The sequence below is a fragment of the Phyllostomus hastatus genome, unplaced genomic scaffold (assembly GCF_019186645.2).
Source record: "Phyllostomus hastatus isolate PE091 unplaced genomic scaffold, TTU_PhHast_1.1 phas_scaffold_501, whole genome shotgun sequence".
NCBI classification, from domain to species: Eukaryota; Metazoa; Chordata; class Mammalia; order Chiroptera; family Phyllostomidae; genus Phyllostomus; species Phyllostomus hastatus.
This window is the reverse complement of record NW_025334033.1, coordinates 10930932-10949094: the sequence shown is the minus strand read 5'-3', so window position 1 is coordinate 10949094 and position 18163 is coordinate 10930932. Positions and strand designations below refer to the sequence as shown.

Sequence of the window (18163 nt, the reverse complement as noted above, 5' to 3'; positions counted from 1 at the left end):
CACAACCAATTTCATTGGGACTTTGTCAAATTCACAATGGCAGATACGAATTCTCCACAAAATGTTCACTTGAAAGCTCAAATTCTACCACAGAAAAGAAAAACTATTGTTTTTCTTTAAGAGAAAAGCTTCCTGTTCATAGTTAGGAAAATGCCTGCCAAACCTGTCTGAATAACCTTTGGGTATCTGTCAGTTGTTCTTTTAAGTAAAAATGGTCCTCCATGAAAAAAGTGGCTAGTTCAGCTAGCAACTCAATCACAGACATACTTCTCCTCAAGTCAAACATCACACACAGCAGAGAAGCTTTATGTGTGCTTCCCATTTCATCATACAGAATATTTAAAAGACTCATGGGTTGAGATTGAATAAAATTCTTAATTTTTACTGTTTCATCAAGGGCATTTTTAAGGAAAACTGGTTACCTTCCCAACCCCACCCCCACCCTACACCACCGGCTTTTTAACTTCATGAGCATGGTGGTGAAGAAATTACTACTAGTTTTACTTTGGTGATTAGTTGGTTTGATGCCACTGCCTTGATTTTGTGCTAAGAGGCCAGCAGTTTCACCCACCATGACTCCTGTACGATTCAGTATAAACACCAACATGTTTTTTTTATTTTTAAGGGCACGTAACCACTTTGTATTACTATAAAAGTTTTTTACCTCACAGACTTCCTGGGTCTTGGGAACTCACAGAGGGTCTGAGAATACTGTTATACCACATTTTTAATGGCTGCAGAGTATTACATTGTATGAGTGACCATCGTTTATTTGGCCAGTGTTCTTTGTTGTTGAACATTTGAGTTGTTTCTAATTTTTCTCCCTTACTACAATATAGTTGAAACTTCACTTGCATCCTAAAGTATTTCTCCAGGATACATTCTTAAGAATGGAATTGCTAGGCCAAAGAAGATGCATTTTTAAAAAATCCTTCTGAATATTTGCTACATTGCCTCTCTGTAGGTTTACCAATTTACACTTGCATTTTACAAAACAGTAAGTATCCCCTTGGCTTACCAATGATGGTTATTTAAGAAAAACTTAAACAAATTTGCAGGCAGTAAACAATACCCAATTTTTGTTTGATTTGCATCTTTGCTAATTAAAAGCTAATTAAATTCTTTTTCCTGTATTTATAAAAACTGGTAAGTTGCATATTTATGTATTTTGCCCATTTTTCTATGGGAATAATCTCCTTCGGGATTTTATCGTTTGGGATCTCATGCATGTTGCAGGCATTTCTTCACAATTTTTGTTTAATTTCATGTTTGTGTAGTTTTTTAGTTTTAATGTAATTTTATTAGTCCTTTAACATTATCAGCTTTGCCTCTCATAACCTAAAAAGCCTTCTCCATCATAATATCGTACAAATATTTACTTTACTTTTTTAAGTTGTTAACGCTTAAATTCATTAAAATTATTTTAATATACTATTTGAAGATCTGACTTAATATTTTCCCAATTAACTCTTATTATTTCCTAAGTGTTAGAAACTTTTAAGACATTATTTTTCTTTTTGTTAAAAAATACATTGTAAATGATGTTTTGTAACAATTTAAAAAGATACAGGTGAAGCTACAGTTGCTCTTGACCACCTTACTCTTCTCCTTGTTCTCGAAGCTATGTTTTCTTCCCTTTCAGTCTGTTTCCTGCACATTTAAATGTACATAAGCCTAAATATATAGTTCGCGGAAACTTGATGATCCTCCCCAGCCCCTCACTTAATTTACCTGTATCTTTCCACATAGCTCTATCTTGCTCTTTTTAAGAGCGAGGATTATCGTGTTTGTCTCCCCTCTGCAGATGAATGACTAGGTCTCCAATTTTTCGCTATTTCTTCACTACTGCTCCCCAAAAAACTGGGGCCCGAGTTTTACTGTGCGCGCGTAGGGACCACAGGCTACATCCCAAAGAGGTAGTAGCTTTGAGTAGCTTTTTCATTCTGTAGACTCTGGGAAGCCACTGCAGGTACGTTGAGAGACAGAATACATCCAGACGTACAACACGCCGGAACGGGTTCGCACTTGAAGCCCCGGCAGTTTTTCTCCTTCCATAATGGACTCGGAATTTGTTTTTTACCTCGGAGATGCAACAGTTCCTAGCACCGAAAGCAGATATACGCCCGTCAGCCACCGAGCACTACGACTCCGAAATTAGGGAAGGAAAACCTTCCAGCCCCACCGCCACTGACGCTAGCTTCCGGGAAGGGAACCGGAAACCGCTGTTCGATCCTGCGTCAAATGCGAATTCAGAGGTCGTCGTAAAAGTGTCGTCCCTCGTCTCCAGGACAGGCCACAGGTTTCCGCTAGTCTCCGGCCGGGGGTCTGCCCCTGCAAGCGTCAGTTTCCCTCAAGATGGCGGAGAACGAGGCCGGGGCTCCGGAGAGGATGGAAGTCAGCCCGGACTTGCACCAGACGCCGCAGCAACTGGCATGTGTAAGTCCTTGTGGGCAAGTTCCTCTTGTACCCTCCTGTCCTTCCCTACCGCGCTCAATAGGATGTGGGGCTTTTATGGCGGCTTTGGGGAGGGAGAGTCTTATGGATTGGTGTGGAAGGAAGCCACCAAATAAAAAGTTAGTCATCACCCACGTTCCTGCTGGCCAAGTCTACGGAATATAATGACTTTGTCATTTATTAGTGGTGACGAGTTCAAGCATGTCCCTATCCTGAAGTGGAAAGGACTGATGGTGTTGGTAGATGGAATGGTGTGGGGGCTGAGGCGGGCAGAGCCATTTTCCCATAGAGGCAGCGTTAACCCCTCTTGACGACAGGAATCCTGGATGAAACACCTAGTGTTGCAGAGCAAAGCTGGCTGGGTGGGGTCCTGTAGTGTCAGGGTATGGTGCTACTGTCAGCTCATGTCAAGATATGGGGTATAGCAATTGCTGTCCTTCGTTCCAATATCTTCAGAACCCCAGACCTAATCCTCGATGGAGAAACCTGTCTTCTGTCACTGCTTTTTAAAGGTGGAAAAGAGACTTCCAGACACCTCAGGTCAGAGCAATACCACTAATTAATGTGGAAATCTTATGTTGAAAGAAGAAGAAGAAGAAGAAGAAGAAGAAGGCAGAGATAGTGAGCAAATTTGAGTCAATCGTCTGGCTACAGAAAGAAAGCTGATTGGGGAGGATGAGGTAGGGGGTGACACTAGGTAATGTTCTGGATGCCCAGTGGTATGTAAGGAAATATTCAAATATTCATCACTGCACAGTGTTGAGTTTTATCAGTTTGTCTTTTGGGATGTACACCTCTTTCTGAAGTTTCTCTGGCTTGTAGTTTTAGTGAAAGCACTCTAGCACTATTTTAACACTGCAGACACTTGAGCGTTGTTTTATGAGAGAACAGGGTGAGCTCTAGAAATTAGAGTCCACCCCAGGGACTGCTGAGTCTGGCTGGGAGATAGAAACCAGGTAAGAAGGGAGTTGGAATAAGGCTTTGGCCACCAGCTATGGCAGTGCTTGCAGCTATCTTCTATCCCAGATAGGAATTAAATCTTGCTTCACTGCTGGTATTGAAGAAGGAAACATGTATATGAGATGAGAAGAAATTAGAAGATAGGGAAAGTTTAGAAGCAGTGGAAACACCTGGATTTAATGGTAGCACGTGCTACCATTACACCTTAGAAGTGCTTAGAAGTAATGCGGAAATTGTGAGCTCTGGGTAGAAGGTTTACTATAATTTTGTATTGCTAAAGATGACTAGTATTTATTTAAAGCTTTGATATATTCTTTCCAGGAGGTACAGTAAAGCCTCATCAATGTGGACTTATTTGGGATTGACGACAATGGTACAAGAATTGAGCTAGAATTATGTTGCAAACTCTACGTTAAGAAAGACTAGATTTCTCTAGGCAGCACTTTAGGTTTTCGAAGTAGTAGATAGATGCCAAGAGAAGTATAATAGCTTCAGGGAACTCATAGTCCAGTGACACAGATAAGACACGTGTTCAAATAATTTTAATACAAGATAGGGTGATGTTGGTGGATGAAGATCTGTGACTGTTAAGCTTCATGATTGCTTTTTTGGTTTGGATTTATCTACTTGAGGACCCTAGAGAGCATCCTACTTTCTTTTCTTTTTAGTTATCATTTTCAATTTTATCCTGACAATGGAGTAAGATTCTGGCTTTCCAGATTATTTCTTTGCTATTAAGCAAAACAAGTCAGAGGTTTTTTTGACATTTGAATGATTCGTATTTTTAATCACCATTGGGAGGTCGGAAAAACCAAAATAATAAATATGGGACAGTTACAGAGGTTTAAGAATTCTTACCAACTCCATTATAGAGTCTTACCCATGGTTATAGTTTCTGCTATCCTTAAATAACACTACCTTCTTAGTCCCTAGGTCATTTTTCTGTCATATTGCTATAAACAAGTATGAAGGCTCTCAAATTTGTACCATCACCTAACATGATTAGAGTGGAATAATAGGTATGAGTTATGGGACATTTATAATTGCCATTGCTTAAGAAGAATGATTATTAGGGGAATTGATTCTGTAGGTCTGAGGTGGGGTCCAAGAATTTGTATTTTTCACAAGCATGCCCTGCTGATTCTGAAGTCTTGGTTTTGTGGACCACATTTTGAGCAAGACAGTTAGACATTTGGAAGTTCTCAGTACAGAGTTTACAGTTGACATGGTATGGATAGATAAGAACTTTGAAGAGGAAAGTGTGTGTGTGTGTATGTGGTTTGTCCAGAAAGTATCCAGTCATATAATCATGAAAAATAGAGACATTTATTGAAGAAAATACAAGATACAAGAAACATTGTACACAGGACAATGATACCTCAGTTCCCTTCAGAGTAGGCGCCTTGGGACCTCACACAGTTCTCCCAGTTGTCACCAGCTGCCCTGTCATGTTTTCCTGAATCTCATCAGCAGTCTGAAATCTCTTCCCTTTCAAAGGTGATTTTAGTTTTGGGAAAAACCAGATTTCACAGGGTGCCAAATCTGGGCTGTAAGGGAGCTGAGTCACCTGGGTGATTTGATGTTTCACCAAAAAACTCTGGACGAGACATGATGCATGTGTGAACACATTGCATGATGAAGCTGCCAATCACCAGTTGCCCATAGCTGCAGTCTTCTGAATCATCTGAATAGCTTCTGTGAAGGAATGTTCAAGTTTAATGCAAAATTTGATGCAGATTAGTTGTTGTACTTGCTCAGTCATTTTGAATGTGACAGCCACAGAGTGCACATGCTCACTCAGTGGCGTCTACCACCCCCATTGACCAGTACAGTGAAGTCATCATTGCTCACACATGCACATTCCAGTCTACTGTCTTTGGCTGCCAGGTTACACCAATGTTGTGTGAACCGTTCTAATATTAACAATGGTTGGACTTTTTCTGGAGAGACCTGGTATATATGTAGAAGACATAGACACATGTGGAGAGAAAGAGGAGGAGAGGGAACAGGAATGATTGAGTTTCAGGAGCAGAAGATGGAGGAAAAACCAGGGAAGGACCTAGGAAGGGAGTAGCCAAGCAGGTATGTGTGCGGGGGAAGTAGTATAGTACATAGAGTATAGTTTCTAGGAGAGGGTGGTTTATTGGGTCTAGGAAGAGGAGGACTGAGAAAAATTGGGAATTCAGAGTATATGGGATGGTGTGGCAGAACTTTTGCCTTTTGTTTGACTGGATTTTCTTTCTTATGTCTTTCTCAGAAGATTTTTCCTAGTATAGTATTAAGCTCTGTCGTCCCCCCGCCCCGTCTAAACTTTCTGCCTATGTGATTTCATTCAGTCCTGTGGCTTTAAATAGCGTCTATATGCATTCAGTTCCCAAATCTAGGTCATCTTACTTCTGAGCTCCAGAATCAAAAATCCAACTGCCTACTTCACATATCCACTTGGATGTCTATCTGATAAGTGTTTCAAATGGGGGGGGGGGTGGCAATTAGGAAGCTACTGCAGTAGCTTACCAAGCCATAGTAGATGGTGGCTGGTACTAGAGAGATCACTGGATCTGAAGAGAAGAGGATGGGTTTGAGACAGATTTTGGAAGCTTGGTAGAAACAAAAAGATTTGCTTGTGGATTAGGCATGAGGGAAAAGGAAAGAGACAGATGATATCTGGATCCTCAGTTTTTGGCTTACACATTCATGGCTGTGGTTGTGTCATATACTGAGAGGAAGGACCAGATTTTGGGAGGGGGAAAGAGGAAGGCAGATCAAGAGTTTTGTTATTCCTGTCTTAGTAGATGTCACTTCCATAATAGCTCTTGAAACACAAACAACTCTCTGTCTCCATTCCACCTCTCTAGTCCTAGTCACCATCTGTTGCCTAGGAAACTGCAGTGGCCTCTTAACCCATCTCTTTGCTTCCATTTTTGCCACCTTGCAGGCCATTCTCCTCATAGCAACCACAGTAAATCTTTTTAAAGACTAAATCATATTCATGACAATTTCCTGCCTATATTCTTCAGTAGTTTCTCATTGCACTTGGAATGAAATGTAAACTCTGTACAAGTCATTCAGGATTCTGCCTGATCTGGCCTCTACATGTCCCCTAACTTCTTACTTTCTCCTCTTTCAGTTTTAGCCATCATGTCCTGTTAGTTTCTAAAACAGGTTCTTGCTGTATCTTGCTTCAGGGCCTGTGCCTTTGCCTGCTGTTTTTTTTCTTCCCTAGAGTGTTTTTCTTCTGCTTTTTCTCCATGTATAGCCTGTCTAAAAGATGTGTATCTCTTATCCTTTGTCAGAGCACTGTTTTTTCTTCCACTGCACTTATTGTACTCTAATTACTATATTGTCTTTACTTATTTAAATGTCTGTCTCTCCTACCAGAATGTAACCTCCATGAAGGCAAGGATCATATCTGACTTGTTCACTGATATATCCTAGCATACTATGTGCTTGATATAGTAGACATTTACATACTCTTAATGAATAAGTGGGGATCAACATTAATGATTTTTTTTTAGCAAGATTGTTAGTGACTGGGGGATGGAGCTTATGGGTGAAGGAGGGAGGGAAGAAGAGAAGAAGGAGGGAATGAGTAGGCATATTAAAGGTAATGGGTAGGCTTGAGTCCAGACTGAAAAGGGGACTAAGAAAAGCCAGGGGAATTGATGGGATTTAAGGCATTAAAGTTATGATGTTAACATAAGTGGAAAGACTGAACATTATAGTCAGAAAGGGGAATTTAGGAGTTTAGAACATGGAGTTATATCAGGTGTTTCTGATGGTAGAGCCAGGTTAGATGTGCCTCTGTTCCTATATACCTTTTTCATATTCTTGTTGTATATAGCATGTCTCAGGCTATACTCAGCATTGCCTGTTTACTGTCTGTCTCTCCTTCTAGGCAGTAAACTCCTTGATAGTATGAACTGTTTCCTGTTAATATCTGTATCTTCACTACCTAGCATATTGCTTCAAAATCTTTATTGAATACATGAATGAATGAATGAATGAATAAATGACGAAACATTAGCTGAGGTGAGTGGATGTGGTGGTAATAGGAGCTGAGGAGGTTAAAAGGTAATAAAGCTAAAAAGCTTAAAATTGAATAGGGAATATTTTTTTAAAAATCAACATTATTGAGATGTAATTTATGTGTAATAAAATCATCCTTTTAAAGCATTTGGTTAATTAGTTTTGACAGAGTATACACCCCTATAACTACTAACAAATGAGGATTTAAAACATTTATTTCCATTACTCCCAAAAAGTTATCTCATACTCAAATGGGGGGATTTTAGTTTTTTAAAAAAGTTTAATATTGTTATATTTGTGCAAAGTTATGAAAATCAAGCAAAAAAATTACAATTTCATCTGTAGGAGATCTTTAAAAAATAACAATCTTTTGATAGCTGACTTTGAAATATTAAGATAAAGAGAAAGGAGTGACAAATTACATGCCATTTTCAGTGGAGGTGATTTGCCTTATAATTTATAAGTTATAAATTTTAGTATATTATAAATTATAACTTATAAATTATATAATTTTAGGCCAGTGCACAGCTTTCTGCAGTAAGGACCCACTTAGAGTGAGAAAACTGGGTTGAAAACTAAGGTCTTGTGAGTCTTTAACAAAAGTGCTTTGTCACCAGGTCATTGTAGGGCCTAGTGCCTGTTGTTTTACCTTATCACCTCCCAGTTTCTGTTGTGAATAGCTAGGGAAGATTCTGATTTTCAGTGCACTGTGCTCTGGGAAATGAACAATTTTCTTTAAGCTTCTATCCCATTGCCTCCAATGGCTTAAGACAAAATATCAAGACCTCTTTAGTCCCAGGTGGTTTACTATGTGCTCTTCTAAGGTATTTTGAGTTAACATGCCTCTTATTGAAGAAACAATAGTTAATTTGATGAGTATGATTTTTTAAAGCATTTGGTACAGCCTTTTAAAACACTGTTCTACTTTTAAATGTGAAGTTACACCCTTATAATAAGCTAAGTGCTTATGGGAATATGCTCCACCAAATAAAAGTTACTGAAAGATTCCAGAAGAGTTATACTTACCAAAGTGCCTACTTGCTGTCTGGGAATAACATAAGCCTCTTTCAAGTGGAGTTTACTTTCATCACAGTTAAATTTCACCTTATTACTTTCAATGCAACATCAGCCTAAAGAAATTTTTTTTTATCCCTGCCAGCCTTGTATTTATAAATATGATAAGAAAGTTTACTATGTCTTCATGGCATTGATAAAATAGGCTGGGTCAAATACAGAGTCATCTGATAAACAAGGCCCCTCTCTCTTCTTTCCTGTTAAAATGTGTAAATATGCTGTCAGTGTTTGGCTTTCAGAACATATTGTCCTGCTTAAACCATTTTCTTCCTTTTTCTCCTCTGACCATAGGTTCATGCTCCAATTTTCTAAGCTTTCCTTGACATTTTTGGATGAGTGGAATCTGCTTTCCTAACCTCTGGGGTACATGTCTCATATTCTCTCCCTACAGTATTCAGCATATATTTACAACCTGACTGAAATCCTTTCTTAAATTACAAGGCAGAGTATAGAAACAAATGGATAAATTAATAGATTTTTCCTTCTGTGGCTAAAGTTATTTCTAGCTTACCCATGAATACCAAAAGTTCAAAAGCACTTTAAAAGGTAGCCCATAAAGGCACATTAAGGGGTTATAGCCCCACTCTTCCAAACAAGTCAAATAGACTCTGTTCTGAAGAATGGCATTAAGTAAACTGTTACAAGGTGAATTACTTTCAAGTAATTAACAGTAAATTTCATCTTTCATCACAATTATAGGACTAGGTCTCTTATAAGTGATTGATCTACGGCATTTAGTTGTCTGCAAACTCACTTCAGTCATAATGCGATATGGCTGCCAAAAAAAGAACATGAACTTTTAAAGCAGTTTAGTGTTCTGGATAAGGAAGGTAATAAATAGTTCCACTCCTCTGCATGGAAGCATATTGTACATGTTCCATAAAAGAGTAATGAAGTGTGGTCTGGACACCGTGTCATTAGGGATGGCCAAATTTCTTCAGTTTCTGTGTTCCCAGTTTAGCCCCAGAATGAAGAGACTAATGAGAAGCATAACAGGTATTGTAATTTATTTGAAGGGCTGTTGGGTGAAGTAGCAGAGTAAATTGTATTGAATTATTTTAGGCAGTATAAGCTAAAAGTTACAGGAAGGTAGATTTTACTTCAATTGTGAGCTGTAAGAATGGAAGTTGGCCAAGAGGAAGTGTTTCGACAGGCTTAAAGAGCTAACAGATAGGATGGGGCTTCCCTATGGGATAAGTAGTTGAACTATCAGGGTTGTTGTTGTTTTCTTAATTTTTAAACTTTATGAACCTGCCAAATGGTATTACAAGAAAACTTTGTGTAATCAAAAGATTTCTTGGTGCCTAGAGATGTTCCAATTACTAATTCAGTACTTGCCACATAACCAATTCTAGAGCCTCCAAATTTTGTTACCACTTCAAAACAGAAGACTTAGAAAAAGAATTATACACTATACTTAAAAAAGTAAGTTTCTTTTTCAGAATGATGTTCTATAACAGGCATCCAAGTCCTTGGGGATGAGGGAAATGTTTGGAATGTTTGGGAATTTAAATATTGTGAGAATTTGCTTTCAGTGAACAATTAAGACATTTCTTAACTCCAAATGCTGAAGAAAAGTATTTTGTTTTTCTAGACATTTAAATTTAAAAAATTAATTTTATTCTTGTATTAAATCAGAAAAATTACTAAAAGCAGCCAAACAGAAGAAAAGCAATTCTATAATTCCTGAACATGTTACCCAGTGAAATACATCCTGTGTGGTTTTTCTTATCTGGAAAAAAAAGACATTTTAATTTAAAACATTTTTTCATAGTTGTGGCAGTCATTTAGGAAAAATCTTAGTAAAAGAATATAATTTTATCTTTATAAGAATTATATAAACAAAGTTTTAGAAGGCTTAATGCTGTCAAACATTTGCTTTGTTCTCTCTAGCTGGAAGTCTATAGCATTCAGCATTGATTGAGAATTTTTGTTATGTACTTGTGGTAGGCCTATGGCACACAGGGGTTTGGAAGGCAGAGCTCCTGTCCTCAAGGAGCTGACGACTTGGTTGAAGTGGCTAGATGTGTACATTTAAAGGCAACAAATGTTATCTGGCAGAAGTATAGGTACTTAATGAGTACTTTCCTCTGCAAGTGAAATATTGGAGTTAGAGGGGAGAGAAATTTTTTTAGGCTGATCAGTGAAATATTCAGGAGGTGGGTCTAGAGCTAAATGGACCTTGAGAAATAGCTAAGGTTGGATGGGGATGGAAGGGTAGAGGGCCAGTGGTAAGATCAGTGGAGAGGGCAATTAAGGCATCAACACCCAGACATTCTGCCCAAATCAGCCAACAATATAAAGATAACATTTCAAAATGTCAGTTCTTCACACTAAGACATGTGACAAAGATATACAATATTTAGTAGTATCCAGGAATGTTAGGCAGTTGTTAGCTAAGAGCCTTCATTTGGAGGTAAAATTTAAAAGGAGGCAAAGCTCTGTTTTTTGTTTTGTTTTAGTAGTAGAGTGAAACTGAGCAAATCTTAAGAGTAAATTTAAAAGAAGTTTTATTTGTACTTGGTTAAGGAGAATGAGCACTGAACTCTAGGAGTTAGTATACCTAAGTTCTGTTCCTGACTGATGTTAATTGCTTATTTGATCTTGGTAAAGCCACTTTACTTTTTTCCTGTGACTTGGTTTTCTGATCTGTACTTGAAGGACTTGAATCAGAAGATCCCTTAGGGTTTTAACTCTCTTTAGCTTTGACTCTCAAGTTTCTCATGTTCTTGAAAATATTCTTGAAAAACTTAAACTGGTTTTATGCCTTCCATAATTAGGTGGGACATAATTTGTTTTGTTTTGTGTATAGCACTAAATATACAAAAATTTTTTTCCATTTAATACTGTTTGAAGAAAAGAACTAGTTATAGTAATTGCCAGGCACATGGAGAAAACAAGTTGTTGGTCTGTGAGTACCCTGGAGAACTTGGAGTTAGAATACTGGAAGGTGTGTTGTTTTAAAAAAGGTTTTAGTAAAATATTTTAAATTTTATAATAAAAATTATCTCCTTAATATGAAATCACTGTAAGGATATTATTCATATTAGGTAAGCAGACATACAAACAGATTCCATGAAAATATTCTATAATCCCACTACCCATCACTGTTAACATTTTGGTATATATTCCTTCTGTCCCCCTCACCCCCATATAAATATATATAATAATTAAACAAAATGAGACTTGATACATAATACTTTGTAACCTACTTTACTGAACTGTATTTTATTCATGTCTTTTAATGTTAGTAAATAAACATCTTCATGATACTGAAGATTCAGTTTCTTTTCTAACATTTTATTTTGAACGTATTTTAGATTTACAAAAAAACTTGGAAAAATAGCACCAACAGTTCTTTTATATTCCTCACGCCTATATCCACTAATGTTAACATCTTACATAACCTTATTACAATTATTAGGGACAGCAAGTTAATATTGATAAAACTAAACTATAGACCTTTTTGAATTTTGCCAGTTTTCCCACTAATGCCTTTTTTCTGCTCCAGGATCTTATTTAGGATCCCACATTGCGTTTAGTTATTTTTCCTTCGTCTCTTCCAGTCTGTGCCTCAGGTTCTCTCTATAGTCTCTTTCAGTTTGTAACAGTGTCTTGATTTTTCCTTGTTTTTCATGACCTTGACACTTTTGAAGAATATTGCGCAGTTGTTTTGTACAATGTTCTTCAGTTTGAGTTTAATGTTTTTTTATGATTGGTTTGATGCTTTATATTTTGGGGGGAAATACCACAAAAATGGTACTGATTTTTAATGGATTCTCAATATCAATATTTCTTATTATTAGAGATGTTTATCTTAATCATCTCTAATAATGAGACGTTACTTTGGTATTTGCAGGGTCTTTCTACTTTATACTTACTATCTTTTCCCTCTATTTAGTAAGTACATCAGGGAGATACTTTGAAACTATTCGGCATCATTTTAAATGGATGTATTATATCTTAGAGATTTTAAGAGTTTTTTTTTTTCTTAATTGCAAAAGTACTGCACTTGTTATATTGTCTAAGTCAAGCAATATAACATTGTTTAAAATAAAGTAGGAAAATTCCTAGACCCTCCTCCAGTTTCTTCTCTCCATGTAACCACTGTTAACAGTTCGATGTTTCTCCTTTCAGATCTTTATTCTGTGTTTAGGAAAGCATATGCATAGATGTACATGTATATATGTTGAAAACTAAAATTTGTAGAAAATTTGAAAGTATATATAATATAGACTTTTTAAAAGATTTTTTTAAAATTTATTTTTAGACAGGGGAAAAGAGGGAGAAAGAGAGGGAGAGAAACATCAGTGTGTGGTTGCCTCTTGCATGCCCCCTACTGGGGACCTGGCCTGCAACCCAGGCATGTGCCCTGATTGGAAATCAAACTGGTGACCCTTTGGTTAGAAGGCTGGTTCTCAGTCCACTGAACTACACAAGCCAGGACTACAATGCCTAATTTTAACATAATATTTTACATAAAGTTTTATTAGGTCTTATGGAGGTATATTGAGCTTCAAGAGCGGAAACTCAGAAAACTTTATATGTAAACAGGTATCTGTAACTTTCCTTAGTTATTTGTTATGGAACCTTGTAAATTCTTTTTGTTTTTTTCTCCAGAGTTGCTCCTCTCCATAGAAATCTTTAGTAAAAGCCAAAAGATTTATACAATCTGAAGGGAAACCAGAGTATCTTATGTAAATTTTAAATTCTGTGTCATCTTATAAAACTCCCTGGACAAATTTTATGAATTTATCACAGCTAAATAGAAATCTAATTCCTTTTCTTTGCCCTGAAAATTATTTTTAACACTTCAAGGGACACCTGCTAATTTACTCTAAGATACAGTGAACAAATATCTGTTTACCTTATTAAAACTCTTTATATTTAATTAGTATATTTATTTAATAAATGTTAATTTTATAAGCTTTGTAATTTTATAAGCATTATCTAGCCATTGTTTTTACAGACTGAAGAGTTCTTATTTTTCTTCCCTAATACTTCCTTCTCTTGATAATTTTTTGCCTAGGCAACACTTGGTCTAAACAGTCTCACAGCTTGGGACAAGGGTGTTCCTGTGCCAAAATGGCCAGTGCCTTAGTTACATGATAGATTGTGGGTTGGTGCCCAGTGCACTATTGGCAAGATAGGTTAGTGTATGATTAAGTATACTTCTTAGCTGCCTCCTCTTTCTATGTAAATTCATAGAAAGGTGTATAGCTAGACAGGTTCGAGAAGTAGAGACATGTTCATTTGAAAATATATCTATTCCAAAAATTCATCTTCATTATTTAGTTATATGAAAAATTTGAAAACTGCATAAGGAGTAGCATGAAGAACATCTGGAAGTTTTAATTTTCATTAAATTCAGTTATCCTTTTTCTTTTTCATCCTCAGTGCTTTCTGTGTTCTGTTCAAGAAATCTTGGATTGCTCCAAGGATGTCAAAGAATTTTCTCCTGTGTTTTCATCAAGAAGTGTCATAGTTTTAGCTTTTATATTTAGGTCTATGACCTATTTCAACTTAATCTTTGTGTATGGTGTGAAGTTTGAGTTAAAGTTCGTTTATTTTCTCCATGAGGATACCTCATGGCTCCTGCACCAGTTTTTGAAAATACTGTCTTTTTGTCTTTGGTTTGTGTTGGCTCCTTTTCAAAAATCAGTTGAATATGTACAAGAGGAGACCCCCTCCAAAAAAAATAGGATTATCTTCTGGAGGGTGAGCCTTTGTAGTACAGGATTTCCCCACTAAGTGAGTGTTCTAGAAACCCATCTGTATCAGTGTATCAGCTGGTGGGGTTGTGAGAGGCTGTGTTCAGCTTCAGTGAATTTGGTTGGAAAACTTTTTCAGCACATTTGCCCACTTCATGATAGGTGATTTATGGGTGCACCCGCCCACACCATGCTAATTGTTCAGCAGGTTTTGACCAAAAATGGCATGACTCCCCATACCCCACCCTCCCTATTTACCTGCTCTTACCCCTAACCACTTTTTTTTGTTTGTTTCCCTGGATGAAAAATGTCCTCAGATGGAAATGTTTTGCCCATGTGAAGAGGTAAAACAAAAAACAGCAAAGCACTAAAAGGCATCAAAATCGACAGTTCAAAAACTGTTTTTGAGCAGTGGAAAAAATGTCTCGATAGGTGAATTGTATCAAATGGAGAGTACTTTGTAGATGATTGAAGTTTAAACATGTAATAATAAATACACAATTTTTTATAAATTCTGGAATTCTTTGGGGTTCCCCCTTATTTATGTAGATTAATTTTTGGACTCTTCTGTTTCATTGATAAATATGTTTATTTCAATGCTAATATCACTCTGTCTCAATTAGTATAGCTTTATAGAAAGTCCTGAAACCAGGTAGTATAAGTTTCTTCTAAGTCCTTTACATTTCCATATTCATTTTAGAATCAGTTTGTCAATTTCTATAAAAATCTTGTTAGGATTGTGTGGAATCTGTAGATTACTTTGGGAAGAGTAGACATCTTAATCATATTGAATCTTATGATGAGTGAATATGATACAAAGCTCTTCATTTATTTGGATGTTTTAGAAATTTCATGTTTTGTAGTATTCAATGTAGCAGTCTTACACATCATTTATTAAGTTAATGCCCAAATATTTTGTTTTTTGATGCTGTTATAAATGCTATTTTTAAATTTTATTTTCCTTTTTTTTTGTTGCTAGTATGTAGAAATACAGTTACTTTTTATATATTGATCCTATATATAGTGAGCTTGCTCAATTCACTTACAGGCTTTTTTTTTCTGAATTTTTAGAGAGAGAGAAACAATGATTTGTTGTTCCACTTATTTATGTATTCATTTATGTACCCTAACCGGAGGTCAAACCTGCAGCCTTAGCATATCAGGATGATGCTCTAACCAACTGAGCTACCTGGCCAGGGCTCACTTACAATTTTAATGTGTTTTTAAAAAGTTAATTCCTTGAGCCCTGATTGGCATGGCTCAGTAGATTGAGTGCTGGCCTGCAAAACAAAGAGTTACCAGTTTTATTCCCAGTCGGGGCACATGCCTGGGTTGCAGGCCAGGTCCTCAGTAGGGAGTGCAAGAGAGGCAACCACACATTGATGTTTCTCTCCCGCTCTTTTCTCCCTCCCCTACCTTTAAAAATAAATAAATAAAATCTTTAAAAAATACTTAAAAATAAATTCCTTGAGATTTTCTATGAAGATAATCATATCATTTGTAAATAGAGACAATTTTACTTCTTTCTTCTCAGTTGTCATACCTTTTATTATTTTTTTCTTGTCTTATTACACTAGCTAAGAACTTTATTACAATATTGAGAGACTTCTGGCCAAGATGAAGGTGTAGGTATATACACTTTGCCTTCTCACACAAGCAAAAGAGGGACAATAACAAATTTAAAAATATAACCAGAACTGCCATAAAATCAAACTGTATGGAAGCCCAACAACTAAGGATTAAAGAAGAAACATTCATCCAGATATGTAGGAGGGGCAGAGATGATGAGTTGGGGCAGAGATTATGTACAGCAAGGCAGTGGCTGGAGGATAGGCAGCAGCTGGAAGACTGGGTGGTCCCACATTAACATGTGGATAAACCAGGAGGAACAACTGGGGAGCAAGACAGATCATGCAACTTAGGGTTCCAGAGCAGGGAAATAAAGCCTCAAAACCTCTGGCTATAAAAACCAAAAAATTGCAGTGGTGGGAGAAACTTCCATCCTCACAGGAGAGTTCACTGGAGAGACCCACAGCGTCCTAGAACATACACAGGCCCACCTACCTGGGAATCAGCACCAGAAGGGCCCAATTTGCTTGTAGGTAGCGGGGAAAGTGACTGAAAGCCAGCCAAGAGCCAAGCAAGAATCATTGTTCTCCTTTGGACCCCACCCCCACACAGCAAAGTGGCTTGCCCCGCCCTGGAGATTTTCTAAGGCTTTGACCCTTACAACATAACAGGCACACTGAGGCAAAACAATATGGCCTAAATGAAAGAACAGATCAAAGTTTCAAAAATAGAACTAAGCAATAAGGAGATAGTCAACCTATCAGATGTAGAGTTCAAAACACTTGTAATCAGAATGCTCACAAAAATGGTTGAGTATGGTTGCAAAATAGAGGAAAAAGTGAAAGCTATGCAAAGTGAATAAAGCAAAATATACAGGGAACTAACAGTGAAGGGATGGAAACTGGTACTCAAATCAATGATTTGGAGCAGAAAGAAGAAATAAACATTCAACCAGAACAGAATGAAGAAACAATTCAAAAAATGGGGAGAAGCTTAGGAACCTCTAGGAAAACTGTAAACATCCCAACATTCAAATCATAGAGGTGCCAGAAAGAGAAGAGGAAGAGCAAGAAATAAAAACTTATTTCAAAAAATAATGAAGGAGAAGTTCCCCAATCAGCAAAGGAAATAGATTTCCAGGAAGTCCAGGAAGCTCCAAGAGTCCCCAGGAAGTTGGACTTAAGGAAGCACACACCAAGGCACATCATGATTATATTCTTCAAGGTAAAAGATAAGGAGAGAATCTTAAAAGCAACAAGAGAAAAGGAATCAGTTACCTACAAAGGAGTTCCCATAAGGCTATCAGCTGATTTCTCAAAAGGAACCTTACAGTCAAGAAGCGGCTGGAAAGAAGTATTTAAAAACATGAAAGGCAAGGACCTATATCTAAGATTACTCTATCCAGCAAAGCCATCATTTAGAATGGAAAGGCAGATAAAGTGCTTCCCAGATAAGGTCAAGTTAAAGGAGTTCATCATCACCAAGCCCTTGTTGTATGAAATGTTAAAGGGACTTATCTAAGAAAAAGAAGATCATAACCATGAACAGTAAAATGACAACAAACTCAGAACTATCAACAACTGAACCAAAAAAAAAAACCCCCCAAAACAAGAACTAAGCAAACAAGTGGAACAGGAACAGAATCACAGAAATTGAGATCACATGGAGGGTTATCAGCAGCAGGATGGGGAAGGGAGAAAATGTACAGGGAATAAGTAGCATAAATGGTAGGTACAAAATAGACAGAAGGAGGTTAAGAATAGTATAGGAAATGGAGAAGCCAAAGAACTTATATGTACAACCCATGGACATGAACTAGGGGAGGGGAATGCTGGTGGGAGGGGGATACAGGGCAGAGGGGAACAAAAATGAGAAAAAATGGGACAGCTGTATAGCATAATCAATAAACATATTTAAAAAGCAATATTGAATAGGAGAGGATAGATATCCTTGCATTGTTCCTCTTTTGGGGGGAAAGTATTCTGATTATTATTGCAAGTACAGTATTTTCTCTCATTGTTCTTCCTTTTCATCTTTTAATTTATGTCCTTTTTTATTTACTTTAAAAATTTACTTAAAGTGCCCTGGCCCAGCAACTCAGTTGGTTGGAGTGTCCTGCTCCATGCCAAAAAATGCGTTGGGTTTGGTTCCTTATTGGGACACATTCCTGGGTTGTGGGTTTGATATGTGGTAATGAACAATATTAATTTAATTGTAATTAATTTAATTGGACCTAAATTGCCAATGTTGGGTGATAGACAGTTATGCCTTTAATCCTCTTCTGTTTCCTTGCTTCATTTCACTTAAGCCTGCTGTTACTGAGTGGTATTAAAAATGTTAGGCTGGTTGGATGTTTTGGGGTAATTAGA

General features: G+C 37.1%; 1 protein-coding gene and 1 non-coding gene across 2 annotated transcripts in view; one reads left to right on the top strand and one right to left on the bottom strand.

The window, feature by feature from the left end:
• Positions 1–2255: 2255 nt before the first annotated feature.
• UBR1 (ubiquitin protein ligase E3 component n-recognin 1) overlaps positions 2256–18163 on the top strand; it is a 127244-nt gene continuing 111336 nt past the window's right edge. Inside the window, exon 1 of the mRNA XM_045822463.1 lies at positions 2256–2436. Within this exon, the coding sequence (XP_045678419.1) occupies positions 2356–2436 (81 nt within the window). The 5' untranslated portion in view covers positions 2256–2355. The remainder of the gene's footprint in view (positions 2437–18163) is intronic.
• LOC123809099 lies at positions 13086–13206 on the bottom strand. Its single transcript, XR_006783957.1, has one exon. It is a non-coding gene; the product is annotated as a U5 spliceosomal RNA (small nuclear RNA).